This window comes from Rhinichthys klamathensis, unplaced genomic scaffold, assembly GCF_029890125.1.
Source record: "Rhinichthys klamathensis goyatoka isolate OS25496 unplaced genomic scaffold, OSU_Roscu_1.1 h1tg000262l_1, whole genome shotgun sequence".
In the NCBI taxonomy this organism is placed as follows: Eukaryota; Metazoa; Chordata; class Actinopteri; order Cypriniformes; family Leuciscidae; genus Rhinichthys; species Rhinichthys klamathensis.
This window is the reverse complement of record NW_026606783.1, coordinates 762,353-783,042: the sequence shown is the minus strand read 5'-3', so window position 1 is coordinate 783,042 and position 20,690 is coordinate 762,353. Positions and strand designations below refer to the sequence as shown.

General features: G+C 37.5%; 3 protein-coding genes across 3 annotated transcripts; 1 reads left to right on the top strand and 2 right to left on the bottom strand.

Annotated features, from left to right (window-relative positions):
* Positions 1-835: 835 nt before the first annotated feature.
* On the top strand, positions 836-11,191 carry LOC130101809 (zinc finger protein ZFAT-like). Its single transcript, XM_056267659.1, has 16 exons — positions 836-1,184; positions 2,180-2,341; positions 2,814-3,077; positions 3,166-3,342; positions 3,423-3,576; positions 4,059-5,377; positions 5,466-5,698; positions 5,776-5,860; positions 5,940-6,089; positions 6,184-6,357; positions 7,123-7,211; positions 7,303-7,441; positions 7,568-7,692; positions 8,885-9,005; positions 9,086-9,234; positions 10,544-11,191. Exons 1-16 carry the CDS (start codon positions 1,166-1,168, stop codon positions 10,772-10,774), a joined length of 3,591 nt encoding a protein of 1,196 aa, XP_056123634.1. The 5' UTR covers positions 836-1,165; the 3' UTR covers positions 10,775-11,191.
* A 241-nt stretch (positions 11,192-11,432) lies between these two features.
* Positions 11,433-13,943, bottom strand: rbfa (ribosome binding factor A). The gene is made up of 7 exons (XM_056267658.1): positions 13,694-13,943; positions 13,566-13,596; positions 13,201-13,365; positions 12,364-12,476; positions 12,194-12,278; positions 12,000-12,073; positions 11,433-11,915 (listed from the first exon to the last, which is right to left on the bottom strand). Exons 1-7 carry the CDS (start codon positions 13,894-13,896, stop codon positions 11,540-11,542), a joined length of 1,047 nt encoding a protein of 348 aa, XP_056123633.1. The 5' UTR covers positions 13,897-13,943; the 3' UTR covers positions 11,433-11,539.
* A 943-nt stretch (positions 13,944-14,886) lies between these two features.
* Positions 14,887-19,979, bottom strand: adnp2a (ADNP homeobox 2a). Its single transcript, XM_056267665.1, has 4 exons — positions 19,708-19,979; positions 19,230-19,347; positions 18,429-18,521; positions 14,887-18,188 (listed from the first exon to the last, which is right to left on the bottom strand). Exons 2-4 carry the CDS (start codon positions 19,335-19,337, stop codon positions 15,495-15,497), a joined length of 2,895 nt encoding a protein of 964 aa, XP_056123640.1. The 5' UTR covers positions 19,338-19,347; positions 19,708-19,979; the 3' UTR covers positions 14,887-15,494.
* Positions 19,980-20,690: the final 711 nt, after the last annotated feature.

The following is a 20,690-nucleotide window of genomic DNA, read 5'->3' as shown; positions in this document are numbered from 1 at the left end:
AACTTTCAACTCGGCTTTTGCTGTATTTTCATTTCTCATGAGGACTGTAGAGGGCAGCAAAATCACCACATACAGTTTTTTATTGCAGAATACATTTCCATGGATTTCGTAGATTGGTGTAATTTGCATTCCCGAATTAATTGTATTTATTTGCATCACGTTATTTTTTTATTGTATATGCTTTTAACTGGTTGTTCGTGCCTGTAAACATCCCCGACTGGAAGCTGTGCGTATCCGTAAAACAAGCTTTCAGTTGGATGTTTGCTGCCATCGTCCAGTTCTTTCGTCTTGTTCTGGAATCAGTGGTGTGTGTGTGTGTGTGTGTGTGTGTGTAATCAAACAATACTGCGTCCTAAATGTTACAACTGAATTATAACTTAACAACAATGAAAAAATTAACACACCATGTTAATTATTTTTTTTTATGATGTGCCATCTGGATCTATTGATGTTTTGTGTCGTAATTTTCCTGTATAGTCGTTGTAAACATCCTACACTCAGCTGTATTCTGTAAACGAGGCTGGGAGGAGGGTGTTTGCTGTGACTGACTGGAGCAACTCTGTGATCGTGTTGGAATATACTTTACTTAATTGTGCAACATGAATGCTGAAAGGAGGCTGAGGCTGTGATAAAAGTAAAAATATGTATCTTTGATCCCTCTGTTGTACTTTATTATGAATATAGTTTTACCCAAATAAACGCATTCAACTCTATTTCATGTTTATTATTATGCTGTTAATTAATAATATTAATTATTAGTGATTTAATTAATTCTCAGGTTGAGGTGTCGAGTTTCTATCACTGATCTGTGGCTGCTATACACAATCGTATTCAGTGGTCTTTACAGTGTTAGCACCTCATTGTCATTGTTCATCATCATCAAGGTTTAACTCTTATATTTAAAAATGTCTGAATTACTGATTACAAGTACACAGTAGTGATCAAATGAACTCCAGACAGCAGGTGGCGCGCGCTTCTTCATGGATACTTTTTTTTTGTGCTTGAAGACGAAGATCCATCCGCCATATTTGTTATCGCAGATTCGACAGAAACCTCTGCAGAAGTAATTTAAGTATAATGAATACATTTAAATTGCACTCTAGTAATAAAAACCAAGGTCAAAATCATTTTCGCGTGATTTTTACCTTTTACTGATTTAAAAAGAATGGACCCAGTACAAGCAGGTAAGCAAAAATATCATTATTATGCTAACTGCGTTCCGAGGAAACGGCTCCTTCCGATGATTCGATAAGGAAACAAATAAATTAGGTAAAACTAGTGACTTAAACGAGCAAAAACTTTTGCCAAAGGATGCTTTATACGGAAATTAAGTTTTAAGTCTGCTGTGTTTTACCGGTCGTTGTTGAAATGACACCATTTCCAGCTCACTGCACTTAAACATCATCTTTTTTTAAATGAAAACTGGTACCAGTGTCTAAGAGAAAAACACGAAACTGGTCTCGTGTTTACAAAAATGAGATGCCAGGGAATGTTATTGGTTCCCTTTTGGAAAAATTTAACTCTACACGACACTTATTTGCTATTGAAAATAAGTCTTGATATGCAGTTTAGTAACGGGTACATCAAATGTATTGTTACATGACATTTATTGCATCTTGTGAAAGATAACTATTGCAGATATTTGAACAACACTGTAATGAACTGATACTAAATTGCAAATACTAATCAACAATTATAAATATAAGTGTTAATGAATAAATTCCTGATTTGAAAGAGTATAAAAATCAACTTATTTAAGCGCTCTTATTTTGAAAGGTCTCCCTGATGTTAGTGCATTATTACCCCAGTCAATTCTGTGAGGAAAGGTTGTTTAAAACTCCATCATTTCAAAGCAAAATTATTAATTTTTGAGAATTAGGGTGGAAACACAACAAATAATTGGGAAAAAATATTATTAGATATTGCATATTAATTATTTGAGCCTTCTGTAATTTCCATAAACTGCGTAGTACTTTTGCAAGGATACATGATAAATCTTAGTGCTGTGGAAATTAAAAGCTAACAAAATTTTCTTTGTGCAAGAGACATATTTCTGATACTGTTTTAACAACAACAACAAAAAAGCTACAAAAAATATATCTAAAATGATAATTGCATGCATCCAAGATTCTTTAATATACAGACTGAAGAATTCAACCAGCTGTGTTTGTATTCACAGATGGTTCATCTGTCTTCATGTGCAAAATATGCAACTTGTTCTCTCCCAGTAAACCATTGCTTCTGTCTCATGTTATTGAGACTCACTCCAATGAAGGAGGTGATCCTGATTCTTTCATTATAGCACTCAAGCCATTAACAACTCAGGAGCCACAGAGTTCAGGTAAGCAGCTTTGAACAAACAAATCACAGGTGCCGGGAACCTGTGCTGGGCATTATTAGAACCAAACACTGAAAATTAGGCCATTAGAGAAAGGCCGTTGGAACTATAAATTGGTTCAAGCTTGAAATTGCAATTTAGACTGATTTAAGCTTAAAGTTTATTTCATAATGGCCTGGTTTCACAAACAGGGCTTAGATTAAGCCAGGATTAGAACTTAGTTCAATTAGGACATTTAAGTAGCTTTTATAAGCGTGCCTTAGAAAAAAACATTACTGGTGTGCATCTTGAGACAAAACAATGGCAAGTTGCTTTCAGTTAAAACAGCTCAAACATGCACTTTAGTCTGGGACTAGCTTAAGCCTTGTCTGTGAAACCGGGGAAATTTGTTTACGACTGTAGTGTCTTATGTAATGTGAAAAGAAAGTTATTATTAAAGCATTGGAAAATAAGAATGTCTTTTTTTATCTCGCAGATGTTGTTGTGAAAAGAAAGCGTGGTAGACCAAAAGGCTCCACTAAGAAAGCCCAACCAGAAAATGTCCTGGAAAAAGCATCCAGTCAGCAGGAGAAAGAGCCCACTGACGTTCCACCAGTGGCAGTAACTGAAGAGCAGAGTGAGGATGGAAGTGATCTGGAGTGCAAGAAATGCAATCGCATGTTCAGCAACAGGCGGCAAATTTCCAAACACATTTGTTTTGTAGGACTGAAAGAGGCTGCTGATGAAGAAGAGTATAACGGTACACATTTATGTTAAAAATCTTAGAACTCTTTGTATTGGAATACTCTGAAATGCCACAAGTTTCACCTGTCAACTTTATTGACTAGGTCATAATACCGATGCAAACAGAATCAGTGATGGAGAGGAAGACAAAGAGAGGACACCAAAGAAAGCTCGAGCGATGCGGACAGATAAGGTGTCCAGTGCAAAGGACTCTGAAGCGCAAAGCGGCAACAAAAACCCTATTATTAGTGTGGTCCTTACTAGTCACGAGGCCATGCCTGGTGAGATATGCATGTGATGTCAAGTGGTCTAATAGTTGAGGGAAAGATTTAAACTAACTGTAAGTTTGGGTTTATTGCAGGCGCCTCTAAGATAGTTCCCATTGAAGCAGCTCCAGTTGAACCGTCCACCCAGACCGATGAAGCTGCTGGTTCCCAAGAGGCAGCAATGAAAAGGGGATACCAGGAATATGCTATTCAGCAAGCTGCTTATGAAGCACCCCTCAAATCAAACAGGTTTATTTTTTCAAATTTAAAATGTTAACTTTAGATTCACCAATCTAGCAAAATTGTTTAAGCACCAAACGGACAGAATACTAATATAGTAATTATACTGTTATTGCGTTACTTTGGAAGCAACCAAACAGTCTCACCATCATGCGACATCATTTGAAAACGTGGAAATATCAGGGAATTTCCTAGGGAAGCCATGGAAATGAAGAAAATCCATAAAAGTCATGGAAATTTCTATAGTAAATATAGATTTTTCTATTTATGTAATAGCTTGAAATGAGCTATTTTTATTTATTTATTTATTTGATCTACCTCTATAAAATTATATTTTTAAAATCCCTAACCAGTAATCATAACCAACTGAAGAAGTTATGGAAAAGTCATGGAAAAATAAGCAACTTCCTGTAGAAAAGTTGTTGCAGTTGTATTGATCTCGTGGAATTATTTGGTACATTATTATTAACAAATCATATCTGTCGACACAGGTTAGGACAGACGCAGCTTAAAATCTTCACCTGTGAATACTGCAATAAAGTCTTCAAGTTCAAACATTCACTGCAGGCCCACTTAAGAATCCACACCAATGAGAAACCATTCAAGTGCACGCAGTGTGACTACGCCAGCGCTATAAAGGCCAATCTTAGTGTTCATATGCGGAAACACACTGGGGAGAAATTCAACTGTGAGCTGTGCTCGTTTAATTGCCTCAGTAAAGGCCACCTCAAAGTACACGTGGAGCGAGTGCACAAGAAGATCAAGCAGCACTGCCGCTTCTGCAAGAAGAAATACTCGGATGTGAAGAACCTTCTTAAACACATCCGCGAGACTCACGACATGAACGACAAGAAAGTGCAGGACTCCTACGAAGAGTACAGCCTCCAGACCAGGGAGGGCAAGAGACAGCTTCTGTACAACTGTCAAATATGCAACCGCAAGTTCAAAAACGAGCTTGAGCGCGACCGTCACATGATGGTCCATGGCACCAAGAGACCCTTCGGCTGCGAGTTATGTGATCACGGCTCGACCAAGTTCCAAGCCTTGCAAGCCCACATCCGGAAGCATCCCTTCATATACGTCTGTGCCATTTGCCAGGAAAAATTTGTCAGCTCTGTGCGACTGAGGTCACATCTCCGAGAGTTCCACCCGGAATCGGATGAGCCCTCCGCTTTTGCAGACTCCATCAACTCAAGCTTTTGCTTGCTCAAACCAGGTGATGACATTCAGAAGGACATGTTGAATCAGGATGAGCTTAAGATCACAGAAGAGCTGTCGCAGCTCAACGCCCAGGAGCTGTTAACCACAGAAATTAGTTGCATGGCTCAAGAGGACCTTCAAACTCAATGCTCTGATAATATAGTGGTCGAGTCAGATCTTCTCGTACAAAACTCACAAGACGGAAATCCCATTGCAAATAGTATAAATGACACAGACACATCTGCTGTAGAACAAACACAAGAAATGGCCTGTGAAGATGTTATAAATACACAAAGACTGCAAGATGATCCACTTAAAATGGAGCGCAGTGTGACCGAAGAGCAGAATCCTGCTCAAGAAACCGCACCTTTGACACCTGAAAAAGCACAAATGCACTCCGAGCAGCTAACATCAAAGGATACGTTTCCTCAAACCGAGGAAGAGGCGATTGTTCCACAAACTAACACTGATGAGGACCTGCTAAGTTCAGAGCAAGAAGAAATATCTGCTTTCAAGCAGATTATAGAGCAGATGCAAAAACGACAGCTTAACATGGAAGTGTTTGAACGGATACGGAAAGTGTACGGAGACCTTGAATGTGAATACTGCGGTATGAAGATCTAATATCATGCTCTTTTTAAAAAATAATATCACTAACCCTAGACGTTCTATAACTCTCTGGAATGTTTCCTCAACAGGTAAGCTTTTCTGGTATCAAGTGCACTACAATACACATGTGCGAACGCACACAAGAGAGCACCTCCATTACTGTTCTCAGTGCAGTTATTCCTCCATCACTAAAAACTGCCTGAAGCGACATGTCATCCAGAGACATTCTGACATCCTGCTGAAGTGTCCCTCTGAAGGATGCCAATATTGTACACCTGACAAATACAAGCTTCAGGCTCATCTCAAAACCCATTCGGACATAGTGAGTTCTGGTAACCTGTTTATTCTTGTGATATTGGCGAAATGGCTTCTTTATCAAATCATGTATCTCATTTTTAGGTCAAAAGAAGTTTTACATGTCCAGTATGTCAAGAGTCTGTTCCTGAGGACAAAGTTAGAGCTCATATCAAAAGCAACCATCCAGGTAAGCACAAATCAAACCCTCTGAAATGCCTCGCACAAGAGCTCTGAATTACAGTAACGGATGTGCTGTGACTATATAGACGTGTCGTTGAACTACATCTCGGAAGCGTTGGGAATACGTGTACATGTGAAAGGAGTGATAGGGAAACGGGCTTCCAAATGTCCATACTGTGACTGTTTCTTCACAAGAAATGGGGCAGATCTTCAGCAGCACATATGGGCTCATGAAGGTAAGTTTTATGTCTTTTTCTTAATGTATTGTTGAACTTCTGTGCTTAAATGAACTGCTTTAATGTACTGATTGTGTTTTGATTGTGTCTCTAGGATTGAAACCATACAAATGTTCACAATGTGATTATGCCTCAAGAAGTAAAAGCAACCTCAAAGCTCACATGAACAGACACAGTACTGAGAAAACGCATCTTTGTGACCTCTGTGGAAAAAAGTTCAAGTCTAAATGCACTCTGAAAAGTCATAAGCTCATGCACACAGCAGACGGTGAGACTCTTACTTTGTGTTTAAGACTGCATGCAATGTTATTTTGACTTGTGTATCTAGTTAAAGTCAACAAAACCTCCATAATCTGACGAATTTGGGGTTATTAAACTAGGGTCTGGGGACTGCAAGGTGTACAAAATGTATTGTGACAGTGACAAACAAAAAACAAATATGCTTATAATTTTGTGTCTTCAGCAGCCAGTCTTCAGTTTCACATGATCCTCCAGAAATAATTCTAATATAATAATTAGTTCTCAAGAAACATTTTATATTGTTATGCTGCTTAATATTTTTTATGTAAACAAAATATTTTCTGATGAATAGAAAGTTAAAAAGAATAGCATTTCAAATGGAAATCTTTTGTTACATTATAAATGTCTTTCACTTTTGTTCAATTATTTTGTTCAAGTGTATAAACATAATTTTTTGAAACATAAATATTCAAATATTCATCTCCTCCTTTGCAATTTACTTATGTTCAAGAATAGTTTATTTGTGTTTTATCTATACAGTATAGTGAGTTTTTTCTCCTTGCTGTCGCATTGTGGAAATTATTTATTATAAAAAGTTATAAAAACGTTTTTATTATCTCTCATCTCTTTATATTCAGTAGAAAAAATATATACTATTCATTTAATACTACCGTAAGTAAACATTTTCATGCATCAATGAATCGTGCACAATGAGAGCAGGAAACTTACATTATACCTCAGCTGTTTTAATTATTTCTGTAATAATGCATGTTAATTTTTTAATATTTTGTAGGAAAACAGTTCAGATGCACTGAGTGTGACTTCACTGCTGCACTGAGACCGCATCTCCTTCGTCACATGGAGCAACATGCCTCTTTCAAAGTAACACCACAAAAGGCTTCTTTCTATTTCTGTTCTATGTTGTTATGTGTCCTACAACCATCACCAAACCACAATGTTTTGCCTTTCACAGCCTTTCCGTTGTGCACACTGCCACTACTCGTGCAACATTTCAGGCTCACTGAAAAGACACTATAACAAGAAACATCCCAACGCACAGTACGTCAATGCTGGAACGGGGGCGTCCACTTCTGAAACTGTCACAGAGCAAGGCAAGTCCTTCCTCATCAGAAATTACCTTATCTAAGATATACATTGTTGCTTATTATTAGACATACAATATTGCCTCAAACTGCTTCAATAATTAAAAAGTGTGTGTGTGTGTGTGTGTGTGTCAGGTGGAGTCAAATGTCCTGTGTGCAATTATGTTTATGGCACTAAATGGGAAATGAACAGACACCTGAAGAGCAAACATGGCCTCAAAGTGGTGGAGGCTGACAGTCTGGGTATGAATCAGTGGGAGGTGAGTCTTCATTACAATTACATGACATGTTAAATTTAGTAAAGTGAAGTCATATTTATTAATAAAATGCATAAACAACAATAGAAGTCCCACAGTACTGTACAATAACATTTAATCATGAATAAAATCAAATTTAAATTCTGTCATCATTTTACTCAACTGCATGTCATAGTCATACCAAACCCATATTAACTCAAATTAAAGGGATGGTTCACCCAAAAATTCTGTCATCATTTACTCACCTTCAAGTTGTTCCAAACATGTATGAATTTCTTTCTTCTGCTGAACACAAAAGAAGATATTTTGAAGAATGTTGGTAATCAAATAGTTAATGGGCTTCATTGACTTCCATAGTATGAAAAAAATATGGGGGGACATTCTTCAAAATATCTTCTTGAGGGTCAGAATTTTCATTTTTGGGTGAACTATCCCTTTAAGTTATTTTTAATGAAACCTGAGAGGTTTCTGTCCCTCCATTGAAAGTCTAGGTAACCAAAACTTAGAAGATACAAAAAGATTATAATGGCGTCGTAAATTGAATCCATATGAATCGAGCGATTTAATCCAAGTCTTGTGAATAGATCCGATCTTTATATGATGAACAGGTTTAAGTTAGGCCTTTATTTACAATCTAAACAATGATCGACACACATACATAGAGCACACCACATATGGTAAACATGAAGCTCTAACGTGTGTGTGATGCACAAGAACCAATGAGATTTGTCATAGCGCGTAACGCACACACGATCTTCCGTGTTTGCCTTATGTGATGTGCTCTATGTATGTATTTATATGTGAATAAAAGCCTAAATTAAATCTGTTCATCATATAAAACACATATAAGTCATATCTCTTCAGAAGACTTGGATTAAATCAGTGGAGGGACAGATATACCTCAGGTTTCATTAAAAATATATTCATTTGTGTTTCGAAGATTATGGGTGTGGAACTACATGTGGGTGAGTAAATGATGACAGAATAATAATTAAATACATATTTAAAAGTTTAGCAAAAAAAGGCAAATTATTGGAGCCGAGCCACTTAAATTCTTTGACTCTGACATTCATAATACAGTTTCTTACTGATAAACTGGTGAATGCTTGTTAAATTGCCTTAATTCATGACATTCCTAGCATTCGAATGAAATGCCACTGGACTTGATTCGGATGTTATCGGTGTGTTCGTTCAGGTGGTGGAGTCAGTAGAGGAGCCGGCCATGCAGTACCTTCATATAGCCGAGACCGAGGATCCTCAAGGAACTGAGACTGCTGTATCCGCTCTGCAGGATCTGCGCTTTAATACACATAATGGTCAGAAACTGTTGCTTCATTTCTGGAACAATGGTTTCATTTCTTTAAAGTTCATTTCTAAACTCAACTTTTGCGTTCAGGTGTTGTGTCTGCGGCGGCGGGAGACAGACTAGACCCGGCATCTGTTAACATCCTCCAGCAGATCATTGAACTGGGCTCAGAGAATCATGATGGCACTGTGGCTTCAGTGGTTGCCATGGCTCCCGGTACAGTTACTGTTGTAGAGCAGGTATGTTTAATATGCACATTCATGTACTGACAGAGCTGCTGTTGTGAAATTCAAGCGTTTTCCCAAACTATTTATTGAGATGATTTATTGATATATCATCTATCAATTTATTGAGATCACAAATATATCACTCTCTGCCATATGATTGTTGATTATTGCTTAAGATTTGTAATGTTTATTGTCTTGGTATCACTTTTATGGACACAGTAATGCCCCTACCTTATAACATTATAATATTGTGTTATGCGATATGTATACTGTATGAATTTAAAGGGGTCAAAAAAATAGGCAACTGATCAAAAGTTTGGGGTCAGTTCAATTGTTTTTTTTTTAACAATTTTTAAAAATACTTTATAGGACTCATTAAGTTTTTCAAAAGTGACAGTGAAGTCATTTATTGTTACAAAAGATTGATATTTTAAATAAATGTTGTTCTTTTAAACATTCTATTAATCAAACCATCCTGAAAAAATGGATCAGTTTCCAGAAAAATATTAAGCAGCACAATATTGTGAATATTGATAATAGTAAATGTTTCTTGAGGACCAAATCAGCATATTAGAATCCAAATCATCATATTTGAATGATTTCTGAAGGATCATGTGACACTGAAGACTGGAGTAATGATGCTGAAAATGTAGCTTTACCATCACAGGAATAAATTACACTTGAAAATATATTCAAATAGCAAACTGTTCTTTTAAATTGGAATAATATTTCACAATATTACTAATTCACAGCATTTTTTTTATCAAATGAATGCAACCTTGGTGAGCATAAGTCTTTTTCAAAAACATTTGAAAAATCTTACCGGCTTCAAACTTTTCAATGTTAATGTGCATGTTTTATTTTTTTCCCTGAGGTTTACATAATTTTTTTTTTTTTTAAAGATCAACCTAAACTGTATTTTTTTTAGTTTTCTCTTTGACCCTTAGAATTAAACAGTCTAATATTTGCTACAAGAATTTTTTTATGCTGAAATGCATAAAACCTAATAAACCTTTAAAGTCAGACTAAAATGTTCAGGGACCTTGTAAAAAATAGACTTCAGCTGGTAATTTCTAATATTGTATTTAATTAATCATCCCGTATGAATCATTGACGTGTGAAGGTGGACAGTCATGTTAAATTGACATCAGGCATTTTTGCCATTTCATTTTCAATAAATGCTCTTTTTGGACTTTGATTTCAGAAAGTTATGGCGTGTTTTCATTCTCTAGTAGCTTTTCTCAGTCTCAATGAGAGAAAACTGGACTCTTCATGAAAGCAGATCATTTAATGATAACAATGTTCTGTCCCATCATCCTAGATGGAGGAGGAGGAGCCACAGACCAATCATGCCATGATGATCCAGGATGCACTTCAGCAGGCCACAGTGGGCCTGGGAGAAGAGCACCATCTAGTGGTGTCCTCAGATGATATGGAGGGCATTAAAACTGTTACAGTGTACACTCAGGGTGAAGACGCATCCCAGTTCATAGTCTACGTCCAGGAAGCAGTTCAGGAGGCTGTGCAAACTGAGGAGACCACCACAGAATAGAGAATATAAAGATCATGCATAAAGGGTTTTAAAACTACTAGCTGCCTAAGTGTTTATTCCCTTTTGTTATAGTTTCTCCTGTCTTGAACAGACTATTGCAGTCATACCTATAGTTTATAGGGACCCATCTCGCACAATTGTAAATAATCTGTAATGAACAGTAGCAATGAAGTCATAGCGGTGTGCTTTCCTGACTGGGAGAAAAAAAGGTCTTTAGTTTTTGTAAAGATCATGACACCTATTCACAGTAGATAAACCTCGTCACATGTGAAGCAGAAGCTATTTTATAAATAATTTTTCCCCCTGTACTGCCACTGCCTGCAAGAGTTAATGTGTGACTCTGACCTTCTACACACTTTTTATATACGACTCCCATACAGTGTATGGCTATCACAATAGTAAACTTGAGCTATTTAATGCGTGGTGTTGTGTATTATTGACACACTTCATTGAATAATTTCATAACTGTGAGTTTAAAAAACTCACTTTAAAGCTGTGTACCAATACAGCATCACTTACACTACCGTTTGAAAGTTTAAGGTCTGCTATATAACCATTTACTGGTTTTAATTGTATTTTAACTGCTTTACCTTGAAGATGATCATTCCTACCTTCTGTATTACATAGGAACACCACTGAAAAAAAAAAAATCAACTGATCACCTGTCAAAATATACACGTTTACTTTTTTTCCAAAGCTTGAATATTTTTATTTTACAGACCACACTAAACAGCATAACATTGCAAGTGACCAAAAGATCTGATTTCAGTGTCTCCTGTCTTCCTCTTCCATCAGCTCGGAGAGCTGGCTATCCACCCGGCTGTCCTCGTCACTGTCCTGCTCCTCTTTATCCTCTTTTTGAAGGCTTCTGGACAAGAGGAAATCCTTAGGAGTGATGTCATCGTCCTTCATCCATTTAGATTTCTGTTTCTTTTTCTCTACGAGTTTCTGCTTCCTAATATCTGCTAGTGTATCCAGCTGTGCTTGTGTTAGTCCTCCTGCAGCAGGACTCTGTGTGAGAGAGTCTCTCGCCCCCTTCTCTCGTTTATAGGCTTCAATCTGTTTGTGCAGAGCATCGTGATCGACACCAAACAAAACGGGTCTTTTCTTGTCTCCAGATTCTATGGGCTGCAGTTTGGCCCTTTAAAAGATCAAACCAATTAGAAATCCATTAATTTATTTTTTTAAAAAGAAAAAGGTTTTAATAGAACTAAATTCTTCTTACCCGATATCGCTGACGGATAAATGTAAATTATTTTCATCTGGACCAAAATCTGCTTTCTTGAGAAGGTTTTCAATCTGATTAAGGATCGGACAATAACACACACACAGATATTAGCTACACCATCTACAAAACTCATGCACTGCTAATATATGAATATTAATTATTTATATTACTTTTTATATGTTATCTGTTACCTCAGTGATAGCAGCATATTGTTTATCTCTGATGAAAATCACAGGAGGAACACTACCAAGGATTTGGTGAGAAATGAGAAGATGCCTGAAAAATTATATTAAAAACCAAATGATAACATTACCTTCAACTTGTTAAAACAAACGTAAATTAAACTACGAAAAAGACATACCGTATGCGAGGAGCACATTTGTCTAAAGCCTGCTGAATATGGCTGTCTTGCTCTGCCGACAGACTTGTCTTCCAGTATATTCGACATGCAGAGAAATCGGGTGGTAGTGAAACCTTACATGGACAAGGAGACATAGTTTAGGGCAGAACTGAAAACAACATTTTTGAAGAAATTAAACGTGTAAATAATTAAAGAGAATTTTAAAATCTGTCATTCCAAAACTGTATTACTTTTTTTTTTTATCTTCTGTGGAACATAAAAGATATTTTGAAAAATGTTTTTTTCTCCTTCCCATACAATGGAGATCAAGGTTAACTATTGTATTACTGACATTCTTCAAAGTATCTTTTGTATTCCAAAAGAAAGTCATACAGGTTTAAAATGACATGAAGGTGAGTAAATGGTGTAAGATCGTTCATTTTGGTGTAAATTATCCCTTTAATTATTGAACATATGAGGTATAATTAAAGTGATAGTTCACCCAAAAATGAAAATCCTGTCATCATTTACTCACCCTCAAGTTATTCCAAACCTGTATGAATGTCTTTGTTCTGCTGAAAACAAAAGAAGATGTTTTGAAGAATGTCAGTAACCAAACAGTTGTGTGGGCACCATTGAATGGAAAAAGTATGGAAAAAAATACTATTTTTAGTCAATGGTGCCAAATACTGTTTGGTTACCCATATTCTTCAAAATGTCTTATTTTGTGTTCAACAGAAGAAACTCATACAGGGTTGGAACCACTTGAGGGTGAGTAAATGATGACAGAATTTTCATTTTTGGGTGAGCTATCCTTTTAATGATGACACGGAAGTTAGAAGGAAGAGCACATCCTACTTTGGAAATCTGTATATTGTAGGCACTGATCTCGGAGTTGACCTCATAGGAGCTCAGTAAGTCTGTCACTGCTTTATAGATGATGTTGTTCAGAGTCCTCACACGAACACTGTCCTCTTTATTTCGCTTTGATGGTTTCAGAAAGCCAGGCTGAAGCGCTGTGGCCTAGGTGAGCAAAATATGCAAAAGACAAACATGGTATTGTAAGAGATTGTGTAGTGTACAGTCATTCTGCTTACAGAGTAAACGCAGCTTTATAGTTAACTTTTAATATATATTTTTTAAAGTATACAATACCGAAAACGAAAATAATGAAGTAATAGTGAAGTAATTGAAAAGTAGTATATATTTGGAAGAATTCTTACCTGCACAGGAGATTCATACCACTGTTTTCTCCTGTAAAGAACGACCATGTAACTCATGCAACTTTATAGTCAGAATTGGCGAAACTTTTTTATTTTGTATTTATCAATTATACAAAACAGCGACTCACTTCTTTTTGGCCAGCATCTTCATCAATTTACTACCTCCAGACAGACGGGTTGAACTATGAATGCTTCTTTCTTTAAGCATAACAGACCAGGACGAGCGCTGTGTCTCGTGTCGTGCTGTCATTTTACAGAACATGCTTGTTAGTGAGGTATATCGACTTAATGCCCATTCTTTATAGCAAAGAACTCTCTTGACAGCCAGCATGATCACTAGTTTGATTTATCCTTGTCCTCACGCAGCATCGACTACATTTGTCTGAAGGCGAAGGGTAAGGCAAGGGTGAAGTAATTGATCCAGATGGAGTCGATCGACGACGCTGACAGATTGCACGTATGACGTCAATTTGTAGGTGCATCAGTGCCCGCCTATTTTGCACATAGACGATTTTGCAGCGGCCTTGGTTCTGGAAGGGTTTTTAAGATTTTTTGTTTTTTAAGAAGTCTTTGTTTGCGAGTTATAGTCTATTTTTTTTTCATTCTATGTTTATAGTCTATGCCATGAACCAAATCAACAAGCTACGAGGTGAAAAAACATCACAAACTTTGATTTGAAGCTGTGAGGAGGTGGAGATTGGTAGTGCATCACCATGGATTCCATTGTTGATGAATATGATTATTAAAAAAAAAAAAAAAAAAGTTTAAATAATGCAGACTGATGGCTTTAAATTTTTTTTAAAAAAAAAGCATACCATTGATTAGCAATCTTATTGCTTATTGTCTTTCTTGAAATTTATAAGTTTTAAAAACAATTCCCCCAAGGAGAAAATGAATGGGATTTTTACTTCCATAACTCAACTGTTATGGTTCCCACAATAGTTTCTCATAGGTATTTATATGTTTTTCAAATATGAATTTTGAAGCATGTGTTTTTAATAATTTAAGTATCCGTTTATGAACTATAATGGTTATAATGGCAGATTCCTCTACATTTACATCCTTGTGATAGGTGTTTTTTTTATATAGTGACTTTTTAGCAACTTTCTTTTTTAGATAATAAATAAAAAAATCAGTTTATGTCATGACTATGTAATATACATTATGTGTAGCAATAATTGACCAATTGAATAAATAAAATACCTATATATATATATATATATATATATATATAATTGATAAAATATGGACATTAATGACATTAGGAAAATCCTACTTGTTGAATCGCAAAGAATTTTATATTTAGTAAACCACACATCTGTAATATTTAGTCACGTTTATTCCAAGAGGCAAATACAACTGCAAACTTTAAATAGGACACGGAGGCACTTGTCTTTTTTCACATGTCTGAAATGATTACAGTGTATTATATGAAAGAGAAAAAACATGAAAACACCATAAAGTGTTCCTTTTGGTGATACAGTTATGAAATGCTGTCTAATTTGCCAGTTAGTAGTAATAATTAGCCAAGCCTTCATTTTCTTTACGGTTCTAATATAAAATGTTAAATGCAGAACTATTTCACTAGACATCCCCAAATGTATAGTACAAGTGTCCAAAAAAGTATGATTTTAATATAAATGGGAAACTGGGTCTTTTCTTTCTTGCAATAAAGATATGTAATAAAAGAAACTTTTAAACATCATCATCATATGAACTATATACAACAAAAATACAAAACTGTAGAGTGTAGAGTCTTTCAGCATTGCTGTAGGTTCCCCTTTTTCCATAGACTAATGCCAAGAGGCAAACCATCTTATAAATGTGTAAATCAAGTAATTTTAAATAAACAGTTTGCAATGGTTTACATCCTAGTGTGAACATGCTGAATACAAACACAATTTATCAAACAAACATGTTTAGCTATTTTTACAGAGGCCGTACCTCTGGAATGAAGAGGTCATGTTCCATTTCATTCACATCCTCTTTTTTAACAGTTACCTCATGGATGAAGAGGTCATGTCCCACTTCATTCACGTCCTCGTCCTCTTTTTTAATAGTTACCTCTTGGATGAAGAGGTCATGTTTAATTTCATTCACGTCCTCCATTTTAACAGTTACCTCTGGAACAAGGCTGTCATGTTTCACCACTTCCGCATCTTTTTTTTTAACAGGCTTTGCCTCCGGAATGAAGAGGTTGTGCTTCACCTTGTTCACTTCAATCATTTTGAACCCGAGACGTACACAAACCCTCTTCTTCTGAATTGCTTTCAAGCACTTGGTGAGCTTGCTGTTAAAGTGAGCCTTTACATCAGCCTTGTTTATCCACAAACGGGAAGCGAGCAGTTCGATTTCGGTCTTCGTCACGTATGGCTTTCTGTGGAAGTACTGTGAAAGGAAGTCTTTTCTGTCCTCGAACGATGTCCTCTCCATCCCCATTGGTTCCAAGACGAGTTCAACTGGAGTTTTAGGGACTTCTACCTTTGGAACTCTCGAGTTCCTTCTCCTGTTCTTCGGAGTGGTTACTTCTCTCTTTGGCTTGGCAAATTCAAGACCCCCCTGAAAAGCTGTGTCTGAAGTACTGGCCATCTGAACAGAACTACATAAATCACCATCAAGGTGTTCCGTTGTATCTGGATTCAGCTTCCTCTCTGCTTCCTTGACCGCTTTGGGAGCACAACGACACCGTTGCACATGAATGGAGATGGTTTTCGGTGTCGATTTTTCGGCATACACCCCAAAACAATATATGCATTTGTAAGCAGGTGTTTTTAGTATGGCATGAATGGTGGGAACGATGTGGTGTTTTGTTTGAAGATGGAGCTCGTAGTCTTCAGAGTTCTGGAGCTTTACTTGACAAAATGGGCAGGCGGTGGGTGGCACCTTCAACGCGGTTGCGTATTCGGCCTTGTCTGGATACATTTTTATGAATAGCTTATCCTGAGTGCTGGTGACCAGTGCGAGGTTAAGCTCGCGGTTGTCAAGAAGATCTTTGGGCACATCTGTGTTCAGATTGAAAGTGTTGAACATGAGATTGCCTTTGTCGTCACAGTCAAGATTAAACTGTTCTTTTATGAAATGCCGGTTTTCCTTGATTTTCAGACTGTGATCTTTATTGGTGTGCTCCATGATCTGCTTGAAGGAGTAGAACATCTGAGGGCAGAACAGACACTTCAAGCCATGCAACAAATGCTGGAAAATCCCCTGTTCTGTCAGTAAAATCTTGCACCTCAGGCACTTGACAGTGTGGTGGTCATGTTTCTTCAAAAACGGCGCGATTACAGCCAGCTCATTTGGTGTCGAATTTCTATTTATCGCCCTCTGAATTGTAGGCATGAGACCTGCGGGCACCACCGCTGAGTTTGAAGGCTGGCTGATCTGGTTTTGCGCCAATACCATTTGAGCGGGACCACCGTGGACAGGAACGGTGACTTGAACGGGTGCTAGAGTGTATGTTGGAACACCATTGACATTGTTGCCTGTGGGAATGAGACGCACAGACTGCGAGGCTACGAGAGGAGCTCTGGGAACTGACTGGTTCAGCTGAAGACCTTGAGTATAAAGAAATGGTGAATGAACACCCATTTCGCCCGGGAGGTTGACCTGGATGCCAGGCGGAAGAAGAACCTGCTGTGCTTGCTGGGTTTGTGGTAGCCTGGGAATGGACATAGTGATGGGTACCGTGTTGGGTGCACTTTGCGGCATGTTTGGCATCACCATATTACCTGGAGAGGTAGGCAGGACTTGCGGCATCCCGCTGGGGGACTGCTGATGCTGGGCATTCTGAAGCGCAGCCAAAGTCGTGCCCGACAGTAAAGCTTGCGTTTGTGGGGACAGAAACATCTGTCCTGCACCAGGAGAGCAAAACAAAGCTGCTGCGTTACTTGGGCCAGCCAGAAGAACCGTACCGTTTCCATTTGTATGTTGCATCTGCTGGCCCATGTAATTCGGTCTTGCAAGTAACGTGACCTGGTGCATCGCTTTTGGAGCAAGGCTCAGCAGATTCTGCAATCCGGTCATTTGATTCATGCAGTCTTTTTCGATTATACAAGGCATTATTTGCCAGTGCAGGTCCTTGTGCTTCTCTGAACTTAAAATGTGATAAAGTAAATGTTCAATGGTCTCTGCTGGCAGTTTGCACACTTTGCAATGATATTTCATTGGTGCGCCATCACGTATCTGCACACCACCAGACTTTTGCGTACTGTCCGACCCGAGCCCGAAGAAGCGATCCAGCATAGTAGCATAGTGGTTTACCAAGACGTGTTTCTTCATCACGTATAGTAAAGAGTCATGATAGCCGCAGGTTGCACACGTGTATCTGTCATCGGCGGCATCAGCTGAGACTGTAACTGACACAGTTTTCGGTGCGTGAGCCAAAGTATGGCTGGGGTTGCTTTGGAGAGATATACGATGGGCTTTTGATGGCAGCATGTGGAAAAACTGAATGTGTTGCTCTGTGACTTTCGGAGAGCTGACAAATGGGCAGTAGGGGCACATTAACAAACAGGCCACGTTCAGATCTTTACAGTGACAGCGATGGATGTGACTTCTGAACGTGGGTACTGACCGGCTGGAGTACCAACACAGACTGCAGCACAGAGCTTGGCTCCGGTATGGATACTGAGGGACAAAAATAATATCATGATTAATATATCTTGAAATTATGTTTATCAATAGTTTGTGCAGCGTAAAAAATATTCGTCCCATTCAAACTGAAAAGTAAAATTGCTACCTTAAATTATTTATTAAAATAAAAGTGGTGCCAAATGTATTTAAAGAGATGGAAACAACTATGTTTTTATAACATCACAAACAATTAAAACATTTTTACAGTGCATAACAGATGTTAATGCAAATCACCTTTTTTTTCTTTTTTCCAACATGACCATCAGTGAAATCATCCCATTCCGTGTTGTCAAAACTTGCTTCACCAGCATCAAAACATTTATATGTCTGTTGGAAACAAAGAAAATTTCATTAACAGGCATAATGATATTCGTGGAAAGAAACGCTGATAATGTGTAAAAAAATAAAATAAAGACAACATACAAAAAATAAAATAGTTTAGGATGCAACATGTGAATTTAGGCAACTGAAAGTATAAAAGACACATAATTCATTTTTAAAAATGAAGTTTACAATTGCTGTCATATAGAAATCAATCTAAAAGTAAATATAAGCAGAAATGTGCATGCAGAATTAAATATTCAATATCAATTGAGACTGATATCAAAATCACTAATATCAACCGATAATCAATATATTATGCATTTTATTTTTTAACTTGTTCTGGTAAAACGACAGTAATATACGCCAGATTTCTCCAATCGTCGCTTTAATCGCTTATAATCGACTGCAAGCTCACATTCAGTTTCAATACGGAAGAAATTAGCTGCTTCTTCCGTTACATTCTAACTTCAATAATAAATTTGGAAAATTAGAAATGGTCAGTTTTTGTCGATATCTTTTGTAATTTGTAAGGCTCTTTGAAATAACTAAATGATTTTGTGAAGTGAGTGACACTGAACTGTAATGCAGTTAAGATCTAGAATTACTTCATATAAGTTAGTGCAGTTAACAACATCAACATCCGTGAGCCAATAAAAACCATGCATTCAACAGATCATTGGTATACAAAACATCATTACTTCAATGATCTACCTCCATTAAATCTTGGCACTGCTGCTTCCCGATGTCACACAAAATACTTTTGACGCGTTTCCTTGGTCGTCTGAGTTTTGTAAGGTTCTTCACTGGAATTTGATACATTTTGCTGATCCTGCAAATGAAAACAAAAATAACACGAAATGTTTCTGAACAGCCTGTCAGTGTCAAATCAATGTGCATTAGCCTAACGTTACTCTTTCAAACGCCAAATTACATTTTGCGTCAATCTAATGTAGATTAAAGAGACATCTAAATGAACCTCAATTATTGAGGCCTATAACATAGTTATAATAAAAATAACTAGTTGTTGTAACCATGTAAGGTCTGTTTTTATTTAAACCAGTCTCGGACATGTCATTAAAATTGTTTGACCTAGTCGTGCCTTTTAAGTAGTACGGAACATGTCACACAATGACACATGTCATTCATAATCCGAACTGTATTTTAGGGTCTATCATAAACCTGTGTCTACCTTTAATATTCTGGCACAGAGCTGCGATTGAGTGGATGGATGTCTGCGTGCGTGCGTCCGTTTTCTTCCGGCGTCACTGGAAGGCGCGCAGTATGGAATCGGCTACTTCATATTATGAAGCATCCAGGTTGCGCTCAATCCGCGTTCCTTACTGCACTGATGATCGTCTGGTGAAATATGAACCGAGCGCAGGATTAGCCCACTTTTGATTATATCTCACTAAAACATCACCCCACTCCTGCTGAAAAACATGGCGCACAGGAAGACGGGAAGTGACGTTTTCTGATTTACATATTGCATAGTGCAGAACCACCAATGGGAGAAAGGTGGGCTGCTCTTACAAAGTTGATCAATGTAATGGCCATTAGTTATTAGAATTAACCATAGGACCATGGCTGTGGTCTTCACCTGTGAGTGATGTTGGCACACCTGTGGTACATCACCTTCAGAGATGCTTTTATGGGGAGATGGATTGATGGATTCAAGTATGACATTATGATGAATGATGAGAAGGAAATGGGAGTTTTACTTGCTGTCTGCAATATGCAGTGGCTACCTGTTGCATGTAGCTATAGGTGGTTTGTTGCATCAGTGCTGATGTCACCACAGCAAGTATAATTTAAAACTTTTCATACCAGGAACATATGGCTGTCACTAAAGGAACTGGGATAATGTTTTATGGGTCTCTCCACTGGGCCCAGATAATGCATGATATACAAGGACCTAAATGGGCCCCCATATGGTCACATGGCCTGGGGCATTCCTTTAGTTTGAGAGTAAATTTAAAAACACAGAAACGTCATACTCATGTACGCTAAAAAAGTATGTTCACTGTTGTGAGTCTTACTGAATACAATGGAAGTCAATGGCAAACGTCAACTGTTTGATTACCAACATTCTTCAAAATATCTTCTTTTGTGTTCGGCAGAAGAAATAAATTCATACAGGTTTGGAACAACTTGAGTGAGTAAATGACACATTCG